Genomic DNA, 23,498 nt, shown 5'->3' with positions numbered 1-23,498 from the left:
ATAGAAATTACTTCAAATGCCAAGCTCGGTTGTCAATGGATGGTGGCCATCAGTGGCCAAAACTTGTCCAGACAACATGTTTTTATGTGCATGTGGATTCAAACCATCTTCTTTGTGTGCGCTAGCTTTCAAAAGCAGGTACTGTTGTCTTTAAGCTCAAAGGTTTCTGACTTAACGCAAAGTTGTTTGTCTATTCAGAGACACCGTAGTAAAAATGGTGGCACAAATATGGTAGCTGCCATGTATGTGGACCCACAGCAAGAATTTATAAATGGTTCATTCTAAGAGAATTAAAAACAAGATATTTCACTAAAGTGATACTGAAAGAAACAGTCTTCAATGATATATTATTTTTCTGTCAGAGCTTTAATTTGTCACACATTGCACCTTTAAGTTTTGTATTCTTTTCTGATTACCCTTCTGTAGGCTCAGTTCTTTTTCTTCGCATTCTTTTATATCAATGACTCTCATTCCTTGATGTTTCCATCAAAATAGATTGTTGAATAGGAACTAACAGACGTCAGGTCATAAAAAAACCCACACACACACACGTAGCCGAAAACTTGGCCTGATTCACACCGCAGTTCTCAGCTTCTTTGTATTAGGTCTGTGTGGATTTCCTGTACATTGTGCTCCAGCTCGAGTTAACGCCTACCATCTAGTGGCCGCTTTACAAAGAAACATTTCAGCTGGTCGAATAATTTCCTTTAATGAACTCAACCAAGAAAGCACATTACAAAATCTCTTTTTTTTTTACAGTCACGTGAGGCAATTTTTTTCTCCTCCCTTTTTTTTTTTAAATAAGAAATAAGGAAACTGAATCATTGATCATTTCTTTTAAGCATTATGTAGAAAATAACTCCATTATTTAAAAAAAAAAACAAAAAAAAAAAAAAACACCTTGGTTGCAAAAGTTGTCAGGGAGGCGAAGGCGAAACAAACGTTACCACCAGGGAAAGCTGGAAAGGTCTGTGCGCACGTTTCTAGCTTTATACTTTGAACTAGGTGGACAGCATGTGTATTATGTGGGGGCTTAATCCATTTTCAAGACTTGAAGATGAGAGCTACAGACTTGGTACAACACAAAGGCTTGTAGCATGTAGGAAAGCAATACCTTCAGGTAGGCAGTCATAGTTCCGCTGGGTTGGAGACAGAATATCAAAGGCTTAAACAGCCTTTGTGTATAATATATATATATATATATATATATATATATATATATATATATATATATAGTGTTCTGCAAATGTACACAATCCAGGAACTTAACTCACACTTCCCCACAAGGCTGAGATCATTCAGGGGGTCGCTGGCATCACAACGATCACGTAAGGCCGAAAACAGAAGCTAGCATGTAAAGTTGAACATAAAACTTCATTTTCCAAACACTGATAACCTTGTTAGAAGTGGGCACTGCAGTGGACATGACAATCATTCATTCAGGAGAAAAAAATAAGAGGCCAAAGCTGCTTTTAGAACTGAGTGTCAGCTGCATAGCACTCAACTCCAAAGCTTCATTTCATTCAACTCCAGATCTTTTGATGAAGAATGAGCAGATTTGAAAGTGGTGAATGTCCCTAATTTAACTATTTAAGGACCAATATATCCCTCTTTGAAAATACTTCCACCAAAACACCCAACAGTTTGTTCAGATGGCTGAGATGTTTGTGACATTAACTCTAAATCTCTTCCATTTAAACATTCATTTTCAAAATCTTGGATTCAACTTTCTATACCTGCCGCTGGTCCAGTCACTTGGGGGGGGTTTCAAGTGTTTTTTCTCCAGCTGCCTGTTCCTTCAGGCCAGTGACTGGAGCTGTGCCATGATATCAAACTTTTCCTCACCAGTGGACTGAGGGTCAGTTGGCTGCTCAGTGGGAAAAACGAAGGTCCCGGTCTTTAGGGAACTGTGCTGCAGTGGTAGGAGTATCAGTGTCTAGTCCTGCTGGTGCCTCAGCTGCAGCTGAAGGTTTAGGTGGAGAGTCAGCTACCCATGGTGGAGGTGGCTGTCCCTGGACTGGAGCATCCATATCCGGGTCTTCAGTTTTCTGAGAGGGTGCAGCTTCTGAGCCCTGCTGAGAGATGAGCTGCAGCAGGGCGGCTGCCACAGCAGGGCTGATGTCGTGGTTGGGCTGAGTTTCTGACCCAGTCTGCTGGGGGTTCCTAAAAAGAGGAGCTGATGGAGGGGGTCCAGGTGGAGAGGGTGGACGCTGTTCACCACACTGAGGCACCTGGTTGGTCACAAGTTGTTTCTTATTTGACAATGCAGGATCTAATGAAGTCAAACAGAAAGAACACAAGGAATTAGACATTAAGGAAAAATGTTTTTTTTTCCTCTCTAAAACTTGTTCACCTAACCTGGACTCAAAGAAAGCAAATCCACTTTTTTTAAAACAAGGCTGACATAGAATTACAATGTCAACTTCCCGTCTTCACCACAAGAGGGAGGGCACAGCACTCAAGTGCTTCGTCACATCAAAATCTGCTCAAATCCTTTTGACTTTTGGAAGTTTACTTGGCCAAACCAGTGACTAAGAAGATATGCTACAATAAATGCTTAAAATATTTAAACCTTAAACAATGGCCACAGCAAATACATAACCATGTGCTTGTTCAATACAAATAAATCAAGTGTTGAATGACTAAACACTGAGATGTCATTATTTAGAAAATAAAACTCTTCATTCTCCTCTAAAAAGAGGCAGAAAAAAAGGTATAAATTAATGTACAACAGATCTAGTGCCCATCACCTAAACAAGTGCCTTTATTCAAAAGAAAAATAAAGGAACTGTGTTTAAAAAAAGGAAATAAGTGGGATGTATAGGGGGAAGGATAGCAAGGGATACTTATGTAATAGACTTCAAATCACTATAATTAAATGGCAGAACAGAATTTCTCACCCACACAGATGTTTTTATTTTTTTTAACCCTCCCAAAACTAGTGTGGTACAAGACAGACCGAGGCTGTGCCTTTCAGCGTTGTCGGATAAATTAACCAGGTCTTTTTCAATCCCAGTATCAGCAGCAGAGCTGTTTAGCTTGTTACTACATATAAACCAAAACCTGACCCAGAGTGAACAGTGAACAAAAAACAAAAATGTGACAAACCAAAGTAAAAGAAAACACATGCATGTGAGATCTAAAGATTCAAAACATTTATTTCACTTGATAATTTATTTCTTCATAAAAAGGCTGACATTACAGACTGTTTAAAGCAACATCTCCTGTGACCAATCCATGACACCACCTTTATATAATGAAAATGAAGTGAGGAGGAAAACATGTGGAAATGGGACAGAAACAAAGACTGTGAGAAAGAAAAGAGAGGAAAAGGTGGGAGTAACACAGGGAATCTTTCTTTTTTTTTTTTTTTTTTATGTTTTCAAATGAAAAACACTAAACTGTCCTCTGGTTTATTGAGTACATCAGTGATGCACCAGTGACGCCCATGTGCCCCAAACTTTCTACCAGGGTCACATGACAGTCAAAGTTCAGACATTTGACCAAGTTTTTCTTTTGCCTTTTATTTTTGTTTAATACAACAGGCGCTGAAAGGGGAAGATGGTGAGTATGTGTCAAGGATAAAAGATGGGCAGATGTGAGAAGTCTAATAGCCCCTTTTATTTAGATCATTAGTGATTTGTAAATCTCAGTAGGTAGCCTAAATCTATTCAATTTTATAAGAGTATATAGAAATCTTAGGTACTAAAACTCAGTCAGTTTGGCTCTGCTTTCCACATTCCTATGATTTCCAGCTGACCCTTTTATTCTTTTTATTTGCCCTCTAAAGACTAAACCCAGACTTGCCCTTGGAATCAGTAGTAGAAGTGGACGAACTGCGTGGAAGCGCCTCCTCTGACTGAACACCATTGCTTTCATCTCCTTGCTCCTCAGTTTGTGGTTTTATGATTTGCCCCAAAATTAAAGCAAGCAGGTTGGCCTGGTCTTCCTGGCTGAGAGGTGGCTCTCCAGGTGGGGGTGAGGGCTCCTGGGGTTCAGGAGGTGGCTCTGGAGGCTGGGAGACAGCAGCAGGCTGGGCTTGGTCCTCTGAAGCCCCCTGGTGGTCAGAGGCCTCACTGAGGGCTGACAACAACTGGCTGAGAGTCTCTGGATTGGAAAGGTTGAGGAGCTGGGCCACTTGTGGGAGGTTGAGGTCAGTCTGTCCCTGGAGGAGGTTCAGCAACACAGCCAACTCTGTTTGATTCAGTTGCTCTGCAGACACTCCCAAGCCTGCACAAAATTTATACAACAGCAAATATCACAATAAGAGTAAAATTAATACAATTTCAAGGTTCTGTTAAAAATATAAAAGAAAAAATAAATAAATACTGGAATCTGGACATTTTTTTTTCTGGTTCATCATTCCATGAGTATTAGTCTAATTAATACATTTCATACATTAAAAATAACCCTAGCAAAAAGGTTTGTTTCTGGCAAAAATCTCACAAAACTTTGTGAGATGTCATCTGTTACCTGACAACTCACTCTCTAAGTTGGCTGTGGAAGGTGGTTTTCCTGGGGGAGGTGGGGGGGCTCCGGTTGGACTACTTTGAGGACGACTGTTCTCGCCGCCCGAAGTCCCAGTCGCATCTTTATGTGGCACTTTAGACACAGTCACATCCTCAGGTAATCCACTCTGACGTGCACGCCTCCTCTTTTTACTCCACAGCTCATGACAGTCCTGATGGTGAGGAAGACTGGAAACAGAAGGAAAACAAGCAGACACTGAGACCTGAGACAGAAACCTGTAAGCAAACACAGCTGTTCTCCATTTTTTCTTTTTTTTTTTTAACATACTATCACATATCTGAATACTTTATTTTCCTCATTTGTTCTACACAGTACTTTGATAGTCTGTTAGTGTGCAGACAGAGGGCTTCAGCTACTGACTCTGGTGGCGGCATCTTGTTGGGCTCTACATCACAGAGGAAGTCACTGAAGAGAGCTTGCTCTGACGTGCAGCGACGTGCAGGGTCGAGGGTCAGCATTCTATCCAGCAGGTCCAGAGCAGGAGTGGGCAAGCTGTGCAGAAAGGAAGAGATAGTTCCACTGTAGAACCAGATCAAGGGTGGATCACAGCTACTTTAGAAAATGACTGCATGGCTACATACAAGGCAAACTCCTCCCGTAGTCGCCGCCTGTACTGCTTTTTGGGTTTCATGGTGTTGAACAGGGGAAGTTTGATGACATCAGGCCAGACTGCAGGACAAGGGCTCCCACACAGACGACTGTTCAAAGAAAAAAAAAAAGGTTAAGCACAAGTCAATGGACATTATGTATATAACAATGGTGCAACAGATGACCAGTTAAAGAAATCAGTATTTTTTCCAGCTTTGTCAATCATCAGCAGATGTGTCACACTTTTTAATCATCATATTCAAACGAGCCATTAGATGCTTCAGATCACGTAGAACAGTTCAGTATAGTTGGAGAAACGTCTCCCATGTTTCATCATGCTGCTGCGGTGCATGTCCCGCTGCTCTGAAGTAGTTTGTTTCTGTCTTATTAGTATGTGAAAAACCAAAAACACAAACATGCAAGTTTCCCAATGTTTTTAATTCATGGTGAATAACTTCAAAGCTTACAACACATAAGTGTGTTTATGACTTATCTTGCAGTCTGTACTGCCTTTTGTTTCTGTGTGTGTTTGATGTTAATTCAGTTGCAAGACTTGAGCGACCTCAGATTACATTGTAACCTGATTAATATGACTGGGTTTTGTGATGCTCAACATTCTGGCCTGGATGTTGTGAATATCATGAGCAGGACCTCCTGCAACCTCCTTCTATCGTCAATAATATGGACATAGAGAGGGTGGTGTTTTTCTAAAGTTGGATTTATACTCGCACGATGTCTGCACAAGGCTGATTACGGCGTCACAGCTCTATGCTCCAGGCAGGTCTGCAGAGGCTTGACGCACACCTCTTCCAGACCTCATCTGCACCCATGCTTGCTGCACCGTTATGCTGAAGTACTCCCTTGTGACTGGACGCCATTATCTTATGTGCGAGTGCGAGAGCATATTTCACCAGTGTCAGCTGCGCAGCCCCTTCCATACGCAAGTATAAATCCAGCTAATTCTTGGACATGGCCCCTACGATAGTCAAGAAGGCTTAACAGAAGCTACATTTCCTGAGGTTACTCAGGAAAACAACTTGACCCAAGAACATGTTAACCTTCCATGGTACTGCCATTAAGACCATGTAGTCATGCTGTGTCTCGGTGTGGTTTCCTGGGTGTCCTGTGGTGTGTAATAAGAACTGCAGAGAGATGCAGATCCTGGTTCCTTTGCCTTTACTGTGTGCACATTTTGTAAATCATCTGCTTGAACTTGATAGTGTAACAAAAACATACATTTCCAGATTCAGTCAGTTTCTCTGCAATAGGGACATTATGCAAAGTGCACTTTTTCTTTGTACAGACAAGTTCTGCATAATCACCTTTCTTATTTGTGCACTTATGTAAATAATTATTGACGTATTTGGGAAATGCAACCCACCTAATGAGCTCCAATTGTAGAAGTTCCTGGTTAGCCTGGAAGATGGGTTTCTTGGTGAAGAGCTCTCCAAGAATACACCTGAGTCATTAAAAAACAGTGGGCAAATAAAGTAAGGAAGACTTTTTCTCAGGATGCAGAGCCAGTGATGCAACTAAGTTTATTTAAAAGGAATATTTTTAAGAATAACCATCTCATGTGATTCCTAGCTGTGTTTGGTAAATCTTACACTTTCTGAAAGCCTGTTAACGTCCACACAGTTTTCAGACAAAAAACATGTTTATCTGAGGTTTGGACATGAGTAAAAGATCTGAATGTGTTTTTATAGAAGAATGTGATAATTCAACACAAATTTACATCTAGTTGTAAAGCCTCAGATTTAATGTTGCTGTTAAATTTTAAAACACAAAAAAACATTAAAAACAATGGACCAAGCTATATTAGGCAACACTGCACTGCTTACTAAAGAAAAGGAAAGAGAAGGATCTTATGTCTGACTGAGCTGAATATGCTTCTTGGTCCCAACAATAACCACGGATTAGAAAAGAAACAGATTCACTGTAACTGTAAAATATCCCATTGCCTTAAAATACATTACTGCTTACATTACAAAAAATACTTTCAAAATATCCGTTATTTTGTAATTATCCATAAAAAAAATCCCTAAAATAACTACAGTATACATTTTAAACCTAAAGCAGACTCACAAAGGGTATTAAAAAAGCAAAATTCAGATGGACTCAATGGATTTTATAGTTTCCCAATCAGTCAATAAGCAATAAATGAATGATTTAGCACACTATGTACTTGAGTTTAATGAGTAATACACTGTGGTTTATGAGAACAATTGCACAGTAGAATGTTAAAAGAACTTCTTTTTAAAAGTTTAAGTGTGAATGAATAGAAAGACGCGTCATCATCACCATTTCAGACTCACCCACAACTCCAAACATCAATGGCTGGGGAATACCTCTCTTCACCCAGCAGAAGCTCAGGGGGGCGGTACCATAGTGTGATTACTTTATTAGTGTATGGTCGACTGGTGGTGAGGAAAGAAAAAGAACAGATGGTACACATTCATACAGCATCTATGCACCCATGTGTTCAAGCAGAAAGGTGCGTAGTTGCTGAGACATGGCGCCATCTACTGGAAGGTTTTTGTATTTTAAAAGATAAAAAGTTATTAAATATACATTTAATTATCATAAAAATATTAAATCGCTCAATAAAAACTGATCCAATATTCACTAAACAGAAATATCGTGTCTATACATTACATATCATTACAAAAACGCTTGTCTTACCTTTCCTCTGAATTGTAAAGTCGAGCCAAACCAAAGTCAGCCAGTTTGATCTGACCCCTAAACAGAAAAACAGACACATTTTTCTGTTTGGTTTCATTTAGTCATTTTTGCAGCAAATGCTTTTGGAGAACTGTCTGATTGCCAAGGCACCAAATATACAAACATCATTATCTAAAAAGACATCTGACAAGATCTACTTGTTACTAACTTCAAGGTTAACTGGTTTAGCTGGTGGCCGTCTTGATTATGTGCTGTTCTAGTATTCCCAGCAAGTATCAAACTGTAGCTCTTATACATGCTGAGGAAATTCATTTCAACACCAGATCAAGTATTTATTTTTGCTTTGTGGCTCTAAAAGCTTCAGCACAAAGCAAAACTCAGATTTACCATCTTTCAAATTAGCAAATTAGGCTTAGCAGCTAGTTTAGCACAACTTCTGCATGTATACTATACTTGCTGCTCACTCACAGCTGTCATTAATAAGTAACTGGCTATTCTGTTTATGCACTTTTAAAAACATTTTGACCAAAGATAAACTTGTCTGACAGGATTTAAAGCTGTAGTAACATTTAAAAGATACTAAGAGGGATTAAAATAATTTGTATCTGCTGTTTTTATGTTGACTGACATTAGTGGATGAAAGGCACAAAAGTAAAACATCAATGATAAAGTAGGTAAAATATGTTGAGCACTGATACACTGGAAACTGCAGCTTGTATTACTGGTTATTTGCTATAATCAGGTTTTTGGTTATTCTGTTTTAAAAGAGTCAAACTATTCTGCATCAAGCAAACAAAACAACTAAAGAAATGACCATCTCTGAGGAAGAAATGTGGTTGGAAGAAAATCCTGAATGGCTGTGACTGGAGATTGCTTAAATATTAGGTGAAATCAGATTAAAGAAAAAACCAACAGAACTCTTAGAAATGTTTAACAGTAAAAGGAAGTGTTTCCACAACACAATGTGAAGAAATTTCCAAGAATTGTTTGTATACCGTCAGTAAAAGTATATTTTTAATTTGTTAGGGAGCATAAAGATAGAAACTGGACCGTGGAAAAAGGTTGTTGAGCTTATTATTACCCTGTTCTAGAGTGATGGATGCATCAGGACAAGAGGAGCAGCAGATGAAGTGGTGCACCCATCATCGCTTTTGCATACCATTCAAGCCTGTAAGGGTGTTATGACATGGGGTTGGTTCAGTTAATCAGGTCTGGGTTCAGCAACATTATGTGCCCCAAAATCACAAGACAGATCCGCTAACCACCTGAATACACTTTTCCTGATGTCATGGACATCTGAAAAGGTAAAGATTCACTGGGTTGAAATGATGAAAAAATGGTTCAGGGAGCAGAAGCCATTTTTACACAATGATTCTCCACCACAGACCTCAAACCTTTCAGTCCAGACCTCAAAGGTGCAGAGTGTAAGAATTACTGCGATGGCCTCGGGTGCAGCGATGACTACGCTACAGGTAACTACTTCGAAACTGTATTCATGTGTAATTTTTTATGTGCCTTTCAAGGTGGTACTCATTTCAAACGGTGCTCTAGCACCTATCTAAGAAAGTGGTACTGCACTGTTAAAGATCTCATGGTTCTCACTTCACACAGAGTTGCTTGTCCCCTCAGTTTCTTACCTGTTATTCAGCAGTATGTTGGAGCATTTGATGTCTCTGTGCAGGAAGTTGTTCTTATGGCAGTAGTCCAGACCTTCCATCAGCTGGCGCATGAAGCTGCGGATATGCTCATGGGAGAACTGGACTAGGCCCGACTCCAGAAGGCCCATCAGGTCATGGTCCATATACTCAAACACCAAGTAAAAAGCACCTAAAACCAGAAGGAACACTTAGAAACAAGCTTACACATGTGAACCACAAGTCTGGAGGTTCTTTTGCAGCTGTTTTTTCTCCTGAGAACATTTATCGAGACTTCTAATATCTTTAAGCTGGAAGAAAGTACAGTCAATACTCCAAAGAAAGCATCACAACTACACTACCAGCTACAGTACAATGTGTTGTAGTTTCCTCCATGTACAGTGTACATTACTTTGTCACAAACTTCCTGCTGTTCCCTTTAACTTACAGCAGCAACTCCAACTCAACTCCATTACAGAGAAGAAAAAGTGTTTGCTAATGCAAGGAGGTGCCACTTTAAAACAAAAATGATCTGTCATACCATCGTGCATTCCCAGCTTTTGTCACTGATCATGTGACTTGCATGTTGGTGACGTTCGTGGGTGGCAAAAAGATAAACAAAGCAGGCGTACTGCTACTGGCTCGGCTGCTACAGCCAGTTTTTCATGATTAAAAAAAATTGTGGTACAGTATCTCACAGGAGTACACCCTTCACATTGTTGCTAATATTTCATTATATCTTCTCATGGGACAACACTATAGAAATTAAACTTTGACATACAGAATATCAAAGTTTACTTTTTATAGTTTGGTGCCTTGTATATCAAAGTTTAATTGTCTGTGTTAGATTTATCAAAAAATTTGTTTTGTACACTTTCCAAGTCTATTTGTGGTGGGCTGCTCTAATTTTGAATATAATTATTTATATATATATATATATATATATATATATATATATATTTAAAAAAACAAAAAAACTGCAGTGGTTTAAGGTTATTGCATCCTGGGACCAGACACTTCACAACAGTCTGTTGTTAACGGACATGTAACTGAGGCTAAATTTATCTTCCCCTAGGTCAGCGTTTCTCAATCTAAGTCCTCGGGACCCACTGGCCTGCATCTCTTAGACGTGGTCCTACTCAAACACACCTGATTCAAATTAATAAATTTCCTCATCAAGTTCTTTGTAGCCCGTTAACGAGCCATTCATTTAATTCCAGTGTGTTAAAGTAGGGTTACGTCTAAAACATGCAGAACTTGGATTGAAAAACACTGCCCTGGGTTAACAACAACCCTTTGTCCCCAGCCTATACCCCGTCCATCTTCGTGCATTTCTGCACTTCTGAGAAAAGAAGGCTTAAGGGATGATCTGGAAAAGTTTGAAAGACAACAGCAAGCAAAAAAGAGGAGAGTATGAATAAAAACTTTTTAAAAATGGTCTTGCTCATTCGTTTAATTCTTGACAAATATTCTTGTTCATGCAACAAGCAATGGAAGCAAAAAACATTCATGTGTAATCAGGTGAACAATCAAATGATAAGTTTATATGTAAGTCATGTTTTATGTAAAGCAGCAAATAAATAAAAACATTCTTAAGTTTCTCACAGTGTAAACGCAACCTCTGTGAAACTGGTTGGATATTTGACAAATTCAACCCCCACCACGGATCACCATGGTGACGGCAGTTTTCAGTGTTAATAAAAAGTTGGACATGTGTTTTTCTTTGTGGTCTCAATAAACGAAACACTCTTAAAACAGGAATGTTTTCTCTCAGGAATTGTAAAGTTAAACCCTGAACATATCAGAGACATCCCTAATTTTTACATCTCGCTGACGTTATCTGCGTCTGCTGTTTTCTTACTCAGCTTTGACATGAAAAGGAAATACTTTGTGTGGAGCACTTTCCACAGCTGAAGGTCAGATACCCATCCTGCCACAAATTTTTATAAGCCTCTAATCTGACTTGTATGCTTTTAATTCTGCCCCTGTTAAGTGTGACTGTTGATTCACTAGGTAGTTGTAAAGGTAAGGTATATCTTCGTCGCTGGATGTTTTGGAGTTGTTTTTTTAACCAGGAATTTGGAAAATCATACAGATTTTGAGCACCAACAAGCACACGTTTTTTAAAAAATATCCCTGTCTGACCGGACTACATAAGTGCTGTACTGGTTTGGAAAGTGTGACGTTTGCTAGCGCCATACCTGATAAGAAACAGTCAATAGTCACTCCACGGCGGAGCAGGTCCCAGCTAGCTTTTTGCCACCCAACGTGATGGCGTAAATGAACAATGTGATGTCACTGAAAACGGTCTATTTTGTCATTAGTTCTTGACAAATGTTCTGCAGAGGTGGGAAAAAAGTACAAACGAGCAGCAATCATTTCCTAATTAATGTATAACCTAAAATTAAACATATTTAACATGCATTTAATTTAATTCTACCTTGTTGCTGACACCCAACAACCCTGTTGGACTGTAATAACCATATTATGGGAGTAAACGTATATGCCACTTGTGATGCGAGATCTCAGCTGTGCATTTTAAATCACATGCAACCTGAGTATGCCACTCCTTGTACAGATGCATAAAAATTATGGACCTAATTTTTTTTATAACATGTCATTTTACTGTAATATTTCATATTTAGCTGATATATGAACTGACACAGCAGAAACTCCAGTTATAGCTCAAACATTTTCTGATTTATTCAGCTGAGACTAAAAGAAAAAGGGCTCAGTACTACAGCTAATTACTGCGTATAAATAAAATCATGGAGGACAGTTAACTGCACTCCTATTCATTTATCCAATAGAGTGACCCACAAGATTTGTCTGAACAACTAATGTGTCAAATTAATCCTACAATGCGCAGTGTGTTGGTGCACTCACCATATCATGGGCAGCAAGCTGTATCACTGGTTTGATCAATGTGACTGCAGCTCACGTTCGTAATTAGGGGTGAGCCGATTCACTAATTTAATTAATTCATCACAATGCAGCACATGCCAATTCAATATTAATTAGTCAATGTTCAAAAACGCTTGTTTTCCTAAATAATTAGATTACAATAATCTCGCCAGCTTTCCCTTGATTTGGCATACATTATCAGAGCAGCATACCATAGCCTTGTCAGTTGGTTAACGCCTGAAGGCGGACTTATACTCGCGCAGCGTCTGCGTCACCGCCGTAGGGTCCGCGTAGCTCCGCAGAGGCTCAACGTGCACCTCTTCCAGACCTGACGTGCATCCCTGCTATGCAGACGGTTACATGGAGGTTCTCCCTTGTGATTGGTCAATTTGGGATCACATGTTGCCGGATATGTGTTTCATCTCACTGAATTTGTGATTGACTGCCGTTTTTAAAACCAATAACCAATGGATCAAGTTGATGAGAGGCTGATCGAATTGCTTTTAAAACAGAAAATACGAAGCAGAACCTGGTGAGTTTACCGGCCGATCCCATCCCTACTGCCACCTACGGATTAGGAGGAGAAACTGTAACATGACACCAAAACGACGCAAAGCCTCTACGCTAGAGTGCGAGAGCAAACTCACCAGCGTCAGCTATGCCGTAGACGACCGCACGCAGACGCCACGCAAGTATAAATCCGCCTTAATTTACACCAGGTGCGTGTGCGCCATATTTTTGTTCTGACCTCCATGGCGCATCAATCCACACCGGGGGCGTGTCAGGTGCAGTGCGCCTGCGAGTGCAAACCGCCTAACTGGATCATGTTCAGTCTCGTGCAGTTTGGGAGAAGGCGCTGGATGGTAATATGTCAAAACTACAATACGAGTTTAAACGACATTACAACCTCATACACACATTTTATATATAATATATATATTATATATAATATGTAGAATGAATACAGAATAAATACAGAACACATTGTATAATACAAATAAGAACAGTTTCATACTCTTCATCTGAGTTTTTAAGTGCATTTCTCTTCAAGTTTAGTCACAACAGGTGCACTTGAGCAATGTGTGAGTATTATGCAATAAAACACACAAAACTAACTCCCTGTGGCTTCACAGTTGACTGAGTGCCAATAATTTCTGAGCAGTCAGTGATCCTAAATTGATTGATTTGCAGTTTTCTGTGCTACACATGCGCATTAACCAAGGGTATACTATTCTGACAATGGCCACGGTTACATGATGTTTTTTAATTTGGAAGTAATTATTATTTTGAAAAATTAAACATTTCAGAACATAGACGTTTCTAGCCCATTGTGGGGGGTGCTGAAGCACCCCTAAATTGAATCCCAGCACCCCTAAAATTTGAGATATATACTTTTTTTATGTACTTTTTAAAACAAACTAGAAAAGTGTAAAACCCATACAGTGCTTGATTGAAACATAATATTTTAACAAGAAAAATACAGCACCCCTCGTGTCTCAAAGATGGTTTGATCCTGCCCACCTACCTACTCTGAGCTCTCTGTACTGAGCGATGCGCTGCCTTCCTGAGTGGCTGATATGCTGTAGTGGTGTAAGTAGCTTAAACCACGAAATGTGGTACAATTCTTAACTTCTACCACGCAATACCAACACATCATAATTATTAGCAGTCCTCATATTTGCTACATTTCAGCTTAGGTTACTCTTTATGTTGTTAACCATCATTTTTCTGGCTAAGAAACGCCACTTTTTTCTGTTTTAACTGAAATGACAGAAGCTAGCTGTTGTGTCATGTGCATGTGTTATTAAAGCCAAGGTGCTACTGACTAGCTAACTGACTGGATGCCCATTAACATTATAATTCCTGTTGTGTGTGTGTCTGCGTGTGTGTGCAGTGAGACAGGTATCCTCATCATGGACATAAGATTGTTTTTTGAAAAAAAAAAAGAGACAGGTTCAGGTAAGAGTGTAGGATTAACTGGTTTGTCTATTAGGACTAATCAATGTATAAATGTTTATATCTATCTTATTAGATATAAAACACATCGTTCGGTTATTTGCCTTTTGGTTGACAGTACAAAGAGTGAGAGAGGAGCAGAGAGAGGACTTTATTAGTATTCTTGATTGTAATTTTTTCAAATTTATGTAACTCTTTTATCTATTTAAATAAAATCTATTTGTGTATGATTGTCAGTCCAAAGAGGGAGAGATGGAAAAGGAGGAGGAGAGGAGAGAGTGCAAGGTCAGGAAGAACCAGGAAAAAAAACAGAAAAGTGGAGCGTAAAACAGCAACTGTTAAACTGACAAAGAACAGCATCCCATTCACAAAGTTATATGTTGCCCCATATTAAATGCTTTCCAGAAGCACACGTACAATTACCTTATATCAGTGAACTTAATTCTAAACAGGACATCTTTATTACATTAATTAATTATCCATATGCTTTACTTTTTGCTTAATTTTACTATACAAGGAAGAGAACAGGGAGACACACTGGGAGACGAGAGAGAGCAGACCAGGGAGAGAGATGAAGAGACACAGAGAGAGAGTTAAACATCAAAAGTAATCAACAGATTTGCCAACTTCAAGGTCACTTTTCTTTTTTTTCTTTTTTTTTAAGTGTAATTTTATTATGTATTTCTATTTTATATACATAGATTGAAAGAGTCAATTTCCGTTAATGTGTTTTACATGTTGTGCATTGTATTTCAAATAAAAGTAAAAAAAGTCCAGTTTTGATATTTTTGGTACTCCTACAGGGAGCTGCTTTACTCCAGAAACATACATACTGTTTATGTCTATGTTGAGGAGCCGCTGTACCAAAATGAGTTGTCTTCCCCCAGAAATTAGGGTTAAGATAAGTTTCAATCCATTCCTCTTTTGCTGTGGCTCAACATTTAAATAATCTCTATCAGATTTGTTGATTTAGTCACAGACTTTACCAAAAAGTGTTTTGCTTTCTTTCACAAATGTGGGAATGAAATAATGTTAAAATATATTAAACAGTGAAATATCTCTTGCCTGGCCAGGCAGCTGTCTGGGTGCTCAGCACCCCTAAACCTCTGATCCTAGAATTAAAATAGTAATTCCGAATTGAGGTTTACATGGAAAACACGTTTGATTACCTTTATTCAATTCCGCTTAAGATCTGGGGTTGAGAAGGGTTCTGATTGGACAGGGGACGAACATGACGTATTAACATCTACCGGAAATAAGCAAAATAGTTCCTGCTTCTTTTCTTTAAGTGTACAACATGGAAGACCGCATAATAAGAACAATTTTTGCTTTGATTTTGATTATAGTTTCGAAGCAACAGCTCGACACAACATACTACTTCACTTTGGAGGGAGATACTGCACCGTCATCAGGGCGAGGGAACAAAAGCATGCGCAGAACAACCGGAAATAATTTAAAGCAGAATGAACATGATCAAAGAATTATTCAATTCGGATTTAAAATTAGAATAAACCATGTGTTGTTTAATTTGGAATGGCCATTTAATTTGGAATTAGATGTTTACACATTAAATTAACATTAAGTTTACACATGATTAAATGTTTCACAAATCAAAAAATGTGTGTTAATAAATATCCAAGCTCTGTAGAATTCAGCCCGGATTCGAACATCCCAAGTTTTATAGTTTTCCAGCAGGACCTGGTTGAGTGTAGTCAAGGCCCCCCAAAAAAGCAGTGGAATTGCCCTTTATGGTACATGACAAATCAGAAGCTAACTTTAGTAATCCCAGGCTGCCGTCTGACCATTTCTTCCATCCACACTCAGTGCCTGTATTTTAAAAACTAAACAGCTGGATCCTATTTAAATGACAACATGTAATTTCTGACTCTATATCACAGATGTCAAACTCAGGTCCCCATGGGTTGCAGTCCTGCAGGTTTTACATGCTTCCCTGTTTTAAGACACCTGGCTGAAAATAATGGGCCTTTGCGCAGAACGAGAGAACAAGCTATTGGAGAGCCATTTGATTTTAATCTGGTATTGGAGCAGGGAAATAACCAAAAGCTGCAGGACAGCTGCCCTCGAGGGCTGGAGTTTGATATCCTTGCTGTACATGGTTGCATGTTTACAATTCTCCTCCTCCCCTAAGAGCAAACACACAGACAAGTGGTACGCACACACAGGTGAGCATATTCTCACCAGAAGACAGAGTGCGTTGGAAAATATGTTACCTCAAGGAAACCAAAATATTTGCGTTTTGTAAACCCACCACCAAACCACTTAGTTCTTTAAGTGTTTGGGAGGGTGTTTGTGATTTAAAAAAAAAAAATTATCAATTCGTCCCTTATCGATTACAACAGCTTCTCCAGACTTCTCAAACTTACCCTTCACCCTGACAACCAAACTGAAGTACCATAGCCTAGTCTATGTTTACAAGCTATTTACCAACACTTCTGTCCTATGGTCAGTCTGGCATCGGTCTAAAGTGCAGATGGATCCGAACGAATCATTTACCAAGCCCCCCCCCCCCCCCCCCCCCAAACTTTGGATTGGTTAGTAATTTTCTCTACATGACGATGGCCAGAATTAGCAAGCAGTTATTCAATTGTCTTCTTTTTCCAGAGATCCAGCATGGTACCAGAATTTTTTTAAACCCTGTGAAAGTACTTTAAGTTGATAGTATCAACTCAGATGCTGAAAGACATTTGCAATGCGTCACTGAATGTAAGACTGACAGTTTCAAACTGACAATAGACGTTTTTGTGCTGAGTTTTTCATTTTTCTGATGATCCTACCTTTATCCTTTTTAAAGTCAAGTGCATCCTGCTTGTCGGTGACAATTTCCTTCATGTTGACAACGCTGCGGTGTTTTAACTGCCGTAAGATTTTGATCTCTCTGATGGCTGTGATGGGGAAACCCTCCTTTTCATTGTCCAAACGCACTTTCTTCAAAGCAACCAGTTCACCTGACAAGGATGAAGAATACGCGTTTTGAAAGAGCAAGTTGTATCAATAATTTGAACTCTACAATTCTCATATAAAAACACTGAGATTAGTTTTATAGTGACTAACATTGAGATAATATGTGCTTACCAGTGTCTTTGTCCTTTGCCTTATATACCTGGCCATAGGTACCTTCCCCTATTATACCAATTATATCAAATTTATCTACACAGCGCTTGCCCCAGTCACTCAGGTTATGTTTGCGCTCACCATATCGTGGGCAACAAATCCTACAAAGCATGAAAAAGATGACAAAGGCAAGAGTTAATATGGGATTAAGGCAAAAACAGCATTAAGTAGGTGAAAAGTAAGAGAATCTGACTTTGGTCTCTTCTTAAGGGTTGTTTGGGGCATTGGAGGAGGCTGGCGGCCAGGGGATTGTGGAGGTGAGGAGTCCACTCCAGGCAGGGTGGGCGGTAGAGGAAGGTCGATGAGAGACGGCCGGCTACGAAGTTCTTTTTCCTTTTTTGATAGCCTCTGAGGGGGGGTGGACTTCTTTGGACTGAAACAGCAAAAACACAATTTTAAACAAAAAATTTTAATGAGGAAAAGCAGAGTCTATAGCTATACTACATGTGCTAATAAAATTGCACAAAAAAACTGCCTGCATATATGTTGTGGTAGAACAGAACGCCAAATGTTTCCTTTATTAAGAGGAGCTTTGCAGATGTCATCTATGAACAGTGTGACAGTCTCTCCAAATAACATGTTGCTCCTGGGGTAAAAATATATCAGATGTCGCCTAATCTTTGCTTAGCATTTTGGTCGTCATCAGTCATCAGTAAAAGCACAAGTTGGAAGAAAGTAGTGCACAGGCAGTGTACACATGTAGCTCACTCAGCCAATAAGATGACAGAGATGGTGGACTGGACAATGGCCAGAGTCATGGCAAAGTACATATTCTGTCTGGGTGATAATTTCCCTTTAACATGAAAAAAAGATAACAAATTTTTTTTAATGAAAAGGCACTTAAATGCTAAACATAGCTCCACGTCAACAGTGATATTACAGCCCCAAACAACAGCAGCTAGCTTTTCAACTTGCCTACCACTCTCAACGAAGTTGAGTTATTTAAATCATTCTTGAAACAAAACGCAAACAAAAGATAATCCAATTACAAAAATGAAAAGGAGCATAAAAGAAAAATCTAAGAACAGCCCCCGTTTTTTTTTTTTACACAACCATTTTTCCAAAAAGCAAACAAAAGAAAAGTTAATAAAATTTGGCTAACTGCTCAAGTGTAGCTGCCAAGGCACTCTTCATTTAACCTATCACAACAAAACAGAAAACCCTGAATCTATAGTGTACATTTATTTTAATCATCTATTTAAAAGTAGTATTAAATTTAGCCTCTTTAACATCTTTGTCCAGGCTATTTCATAAACTAATTCCTGTTAGAGATGCATCGTTCCATCAATTGAGTTCTAAATCTGAGTTTATTAAAAATATCTGTTTATTTTAACAGATTTACATTGTTATGGTAAATTCTCCAAAATTCTGTAGGCGAATTACAGGAATCTACAGACCTACACTTCTCTTGAATTGTGATGTAAATAAAGTTAGTGTCAGGAGTTTGCTAACCTGTCCGGGGTGTTTCCCAGCAGTACGGGCGGTAAAGGCAGGGGGGGTAAAGTCGATGTCTTGTGAAATGGTGTCGGGCGGACGGGGCTCCGCATAGGAACTGAAGCTGGTGATTTGGCCTGGGATGTGGGATGCATAGGAGGCTGAAGAGTTGTTTCTGCCTGAGGAGGAGGTGGTGGTGGCACCTGGATGGTTGAACAGGGTGGCACAGGAGGAGAGGGCTCAGGTGGAGGTGGTGTAGGAGAAGTGGTAAAGGAGGAAGGTAAAGGTGCTGTAACTTGATCTTCAGCATTGGGAGCATTAGAGGGAAACTGTGCAGTTGGTGGGGGCTGAGTTTCCAGTGCTGCTGTTGAGTCTCTTTGTAGCTGTGGAGTCTCAGCTTTAACAGGCCGTGAGGATGTAGAGCTTGCAACTTTGCGAGCTGTTGGAAGAGGAGACCCACTACCAGTGGCATTGGCACGAGCTGCCGCCTCAGCAGCCTGGCGTTCCTTTTTTCTGCGACTAAGCTCTGCTCCCAAGCTTGAGTTGAGAGGCAAACGAGAGGATGGAGGGGAGCGGCTAGCTGGCCGGCTACTATGGGAGCTTGCCCCCCCTCCACCAGAGGAGGTATGCCTCTTGCTGCGGGAACGGGAAGAAGAGCGACGAGACGAAGAGTAGTGCAATGGGGAGCGACTTCTGGAGCGGGCTGACCGTCTAAATAAAGCAAAAGCATTTAGACAAATGTCAAACAATGCAACACACATTTAAAGGTCATGACAGAAAAAAGCACAGGCTGTGTCTCCTGAAATTATTCCCTCCTTGAAAAACTAAAATAATCCTTGATCACATTCTAGACACAAAATGACCCTCTGAGTTAAAAAAAAAAAATAAAATAACATTTTAATACAATGGTTTACAGTGGATTAAAGAGAAGATCAAGCCAAGTTCATTAAAATATATTTCAGGCCACTATCATTGGGCTTGTTTTAACTCAAACCCATTACTTATATTCCTTTAAACAAAATGGTAAATGCAAATTATGTTAGGCTTTGTGTGAAAATGTAGAAAAGAAAAAATATATAAAAACGTGTTATTGTTTTTCATCATCCATTAACGTAGTTGAAGTTTCTGATAATTTCATGACACATGTAAAACACACCAAAATTACAAGAAACAAGGGGTTCCTGACCTAAAGGTTATAAAATCTTACTTTAGTTACGTTTTGTCACCCTCAAGTCTCAGTATAAGGTCAACTATGGAAAATGTTTTCAATTCTGAATGATTCTTTTCAACATTTTGCAGAACCTGACAATTCAATGTGTCTACTAGACTGGAAAAGCACAATGCAGATTGATAAATTATTATAAAAGCTGGACTGATTGGTCTCTGTTTTTTGTTTCTACCTAAAATATTCAGCTTAACCTCTGACATTAAGCATTTCCCTTGTAAACATGTGACTGAAACATGTGTAAGTTTTCCCAATTCTAAGCACATTTAGCAACAGTTTCCAGGGTTGGATTTACTCACCGCGACACTGGGCTAGTGCTCGAGGACCTACGGATCCCATAGGGGCTGATGGAGCGCCTCCGTAAATGGGGGCTGCTGTCCCTCTCAAAGCTGGAGGACCTGTGTCTGGCATATGGGCTGTCCGATCTTTGCCTGCTGCGGCGAGACATATCCCTATAGGGACTCGGGCTTTGCTGGGCAATCTTCCGCCTAGAGTAGCTGTCATCGCCCTGTTGTCCATAGCTACTCCCCAATGGACTCTCACTGCCACCTCCTCTTCTGGGACTGGGAGATAAAGCAGAGCTGGTGCCTTTTCTACGTGGGCTTCCCCGACTTGAAGACTTGCCCTTAGGGCTTGACTTGTTGCTCTTGGAAGATTTGTGGTGGGCCCTATCTGTCCGGCTCCTCTGAGAGGAACTGCGGCTTCCCTCTCCACGGCCTTCTCTGCGCTGTTGTCTGTCTTTACGTGACTTCCCTGAGCGACTGCTCTCCTTACTGCGAGATGAAGATGTGGATGAAGTAGTGCTGCCTACACTGGCTGTAGGCTGTACCTGGGAAGAGAGCATCAACTCCCCACGTTTGGTGTCGCCCTCTTGCTGGAACCGACGTTTGGACGAGGAGCTTGATGAAGAGGTCTTCTCCTTGCTCTTCACAATGCTCCCTTTCTCACGGTCTTTGCTGCTCTTTTTCTTATACCCAAGCTCGCCATTCCCAGAGTCTCTAACTTTATTAGGGTCCTTTGACTTTTTACGGGAGTGTCTGTGCCCCCTGTTTTCTCTACTATCAGCTTCTCTGTCAATATCATCCTTGTCGTAGTCTGGCGAGGGCTCCAATCGGTCCCCGCCCCCCCTCTCAGAAGGCCTGGATGACGGCGGGTCCGAGAAAGTGTCCGAGTCCGAGCTAATATCATCGTACTCCACCAGAGGCTTCACCGTGTTAACACCAGGAGGCGCCGTATCTCCAAGGGTAAAATCTTCGGGTCCCTGTGCAGCCGAAAATTCACGGTTATGTTTAGCTGATTTAAGTCGCTTGCGTTTTGAAGATGATGACATTGGAGATTTTAACTGCACCTTAACGTCTTTGCTCGTCATGTCTCCCGCAGAGGTATGAATGGGGCCTTGGGTCTGGCGTGCCACACCGCTGTTAGAATCTGGCTTCCTCTTGGTCCCATGGTGTCGTTCCGAACCAGGCATACCTTACACCGGCGTCGGTGCCTCCACTGCAACTGAGCCTCGGTGATCCAGGAAATTCATGAACCGAAAAACACCATTTACTCCAAATGTCAAAACAAGTGTTGCAAAGCAGGAACTGGTCCAAAACACACAAAATAAACACTCAAGGCCGCTCACGTCCAGTCCTCCTTAGCGCCAATTCATTCCATTAGATCACCGGTTTGGTTCTTCGAAGCAGGAAAAAAGCCACAGTGGTTTTCCAGTACTACAAAGTTTACACTTTAAATCAGTCAGTGAATGAAAAAGGTCCAAGCCAAACATTTGAGCATTGTGGTGTCGTCTCCGTCTCAGCGTAGCTAGCACAGCTAGCTAATGCTCGGCAGCTAGCAAGCAGACTCGTGAAAAAGGAAAAAGTCCCCTTGTGAAAGCTGTCCTTGTCCGGTGCCAAGTTAAGTAAAGGTGTTTTTATTCCACAGAATTACGGTCTTAGCTGTCAGAAACAAGCAATTGCCTTCAATAAGAGACGCTCGTTTCTCGAACAAAATGAAAACTTGACCCGGTAGGTGCTATTTACATGTTCCCTTTAATGTAAGTTTTATCCCCTAGAAACTCAATATTGATAAGAAATCATAGTATTTTCGTGTGCAGTAGATGTTCCAGTTTATTATCAATGGCTCTGGAAATCAACCAGGCCTATATTTAGGGCGATGCTAGTGGATTTAATATCATCCACAGCCCTATCTGAAGAAGACTACAAACGCCATTGTGGCTCCTGTACTAGCAATCTGCGCACATCAAGAGAAACCGGAAAGAGGAGTCCTGTCAATCTTATGTGTAACCTAGCAACGTCCTATCACAAGAAAGAGCCCGCCTACCTTACGCACGGTGGCGCCATAGCGACGCAAAAAATGCTGAGATATGTACTAAGTTGTTCAACTTAGTTGAAACTTTTTAGTCGAAATCGAATTATGACATGACGTGTTAAAAAATAGAAAAACATGGGCAAAATATTATAATAAACAAAATATTACATAAAGTTAGTTTTGTGTTGGTCGTGGTGAGACTAATGAAAGCGACTCTTATAAATCAAAAGCAGTATAGACAAATGGAGTGTATTACACAGTACAAGCTAAAGTTGCAGCTGCTATACATACCTGTCAAAATCTGCTTTCAAGACCTTGTGTCGTTGCAAGTTCAGTTTGGATTATAGGCTATTCTGAAAAAAGTAAATATTACCTGCAAACGTTACTGAAGCTCAAAGCCTCACGGTCTTAATCAAGTGTAATAATGGTCACATTGCTGGCAGAAAATAAAATTTAGTTCCCATCAAAGAAAAGTGTTTACATTTCAATGTTTAGGTTCATATGTGAGCAATACATTGCTCATAAAACGCGTTGGGGGTGTTGTAATATTATAATTGACAAAACAAACAAAAAAAAAAAACATAATAGTGAATAAATTATTAGATTTCCATGAAGTTTGAAAAATGACATGTGATTTCAGTTGTTGCTTAGTTCTAGAGTGGATGAGAAATTGGGACTGGTTTTGATTTGATGCTGTTGTTAATCAAACATAGAACATGCTTACTTTTTTATATTGCTTATATTGTAATAGTTTCTGTTAAACAGTAAAATGCATGTGTGGTGCACACTAGAAAATGAGAGGGAACATTAATATATCAAAAGTATGTGTTTTCTTTATAAGAGAGATATCCTGGTCGTCATAGAATATATTAAAACGTGTAAAGCCAGGAAGCAAAGGCTAAATGCCCTTTCCTCTGGTACTTGCTGCTTTAGCTTAGCCTGCTATTTAAGGGGTCAAAAGCCACACATTCTATAAACAAAGCCTATGCCTTTTACAGAAGTATATTAACCTTTATGAGTATGATAAGATTAATATATAACTAAGTAGAATGACAATTTTTATAGCAGCTGCTTCAGGCTGCTAGATCAGTAACTGTGTG

General features: G+C 39.9%; 1 protein-coding gene across 3 annotated transcripts; it reads right to left on the bottom strand.

Annotated features, from left to right (window-relative positions):
• Window positions 1-693: 693 nt before the first annotated feature.
• On the bottom strand, window positions 694-22,355 carry cdk12 (cyclin-dependent kinase 12). Of its 3 annotated transcripts, XM_042000854.1 has the most exons (15): window positions 21,434-22,355; window positions 20,385-21,346; window positions 18,879-19,571; window positions 17,620-17,799; window positions 17,388-17,527; window positions 17,090-17,260; window positions 9,438-9,627; window positions 7,801-7,857; window positions 7,434-7,535; window positions 6,500-6,577; window positions 5,112-5,228; window positions 4,891-5,022; window positions 4,474-4,697; window positions 3,808-4,230; window positions 694-2,272 (listed from the first exon to the last, which is right to left on the bottom strand). In XM_042000854.1, the coding sequence occupies exons 1-15, from the start codon at window positions 21,554-21,556 to the stop codon at window positions 1,872-1,874; spliced, it is 3,993 nt and encodes a 1,330-aa protein (XP_041856788.1). In that variant the 5' UTR covers window positions 21,557-22,355; the 3' UTR covers window positions 694-1,871. The 3 variants fall into 3 exon arrangements, with proteins under 3 accessions (XP_041856788.1, XP_041856772.1, XP_041856780.1); XM_042000838.1 differs by having other exon boundaries at window positions 20,385-22,355; XM_042000846.1 differs by having other exon boundaries at window positions 4,486-4,697; window positions 20,385-22,354.
• Window positions 22,356-23,498: the final 1,143 nt, after the last annotated feature.

The sequence above is a fragment of the Melanotaenia boesemani genome, chromosome 2, assembly GCF_017639745.1.
Source record: "Melanotaenia boesemani isolate fMelBoe1 chromosome 2, fMelBoe1.pri, whole genome shotgun sequence".
Classification (NCBI taxonomy): domain Eukaryota; kingdom Metazoa; phylum Chordata; class Actinopteri; order Atheriniformes; family Melanotaeniidae; genus Melanotaenia; species Melanotaenia boesemani.
Note: the sequence above shows the minus strand (reverse complement) of the source record. Positions and strands in the feature narration are given on the sequence as shown.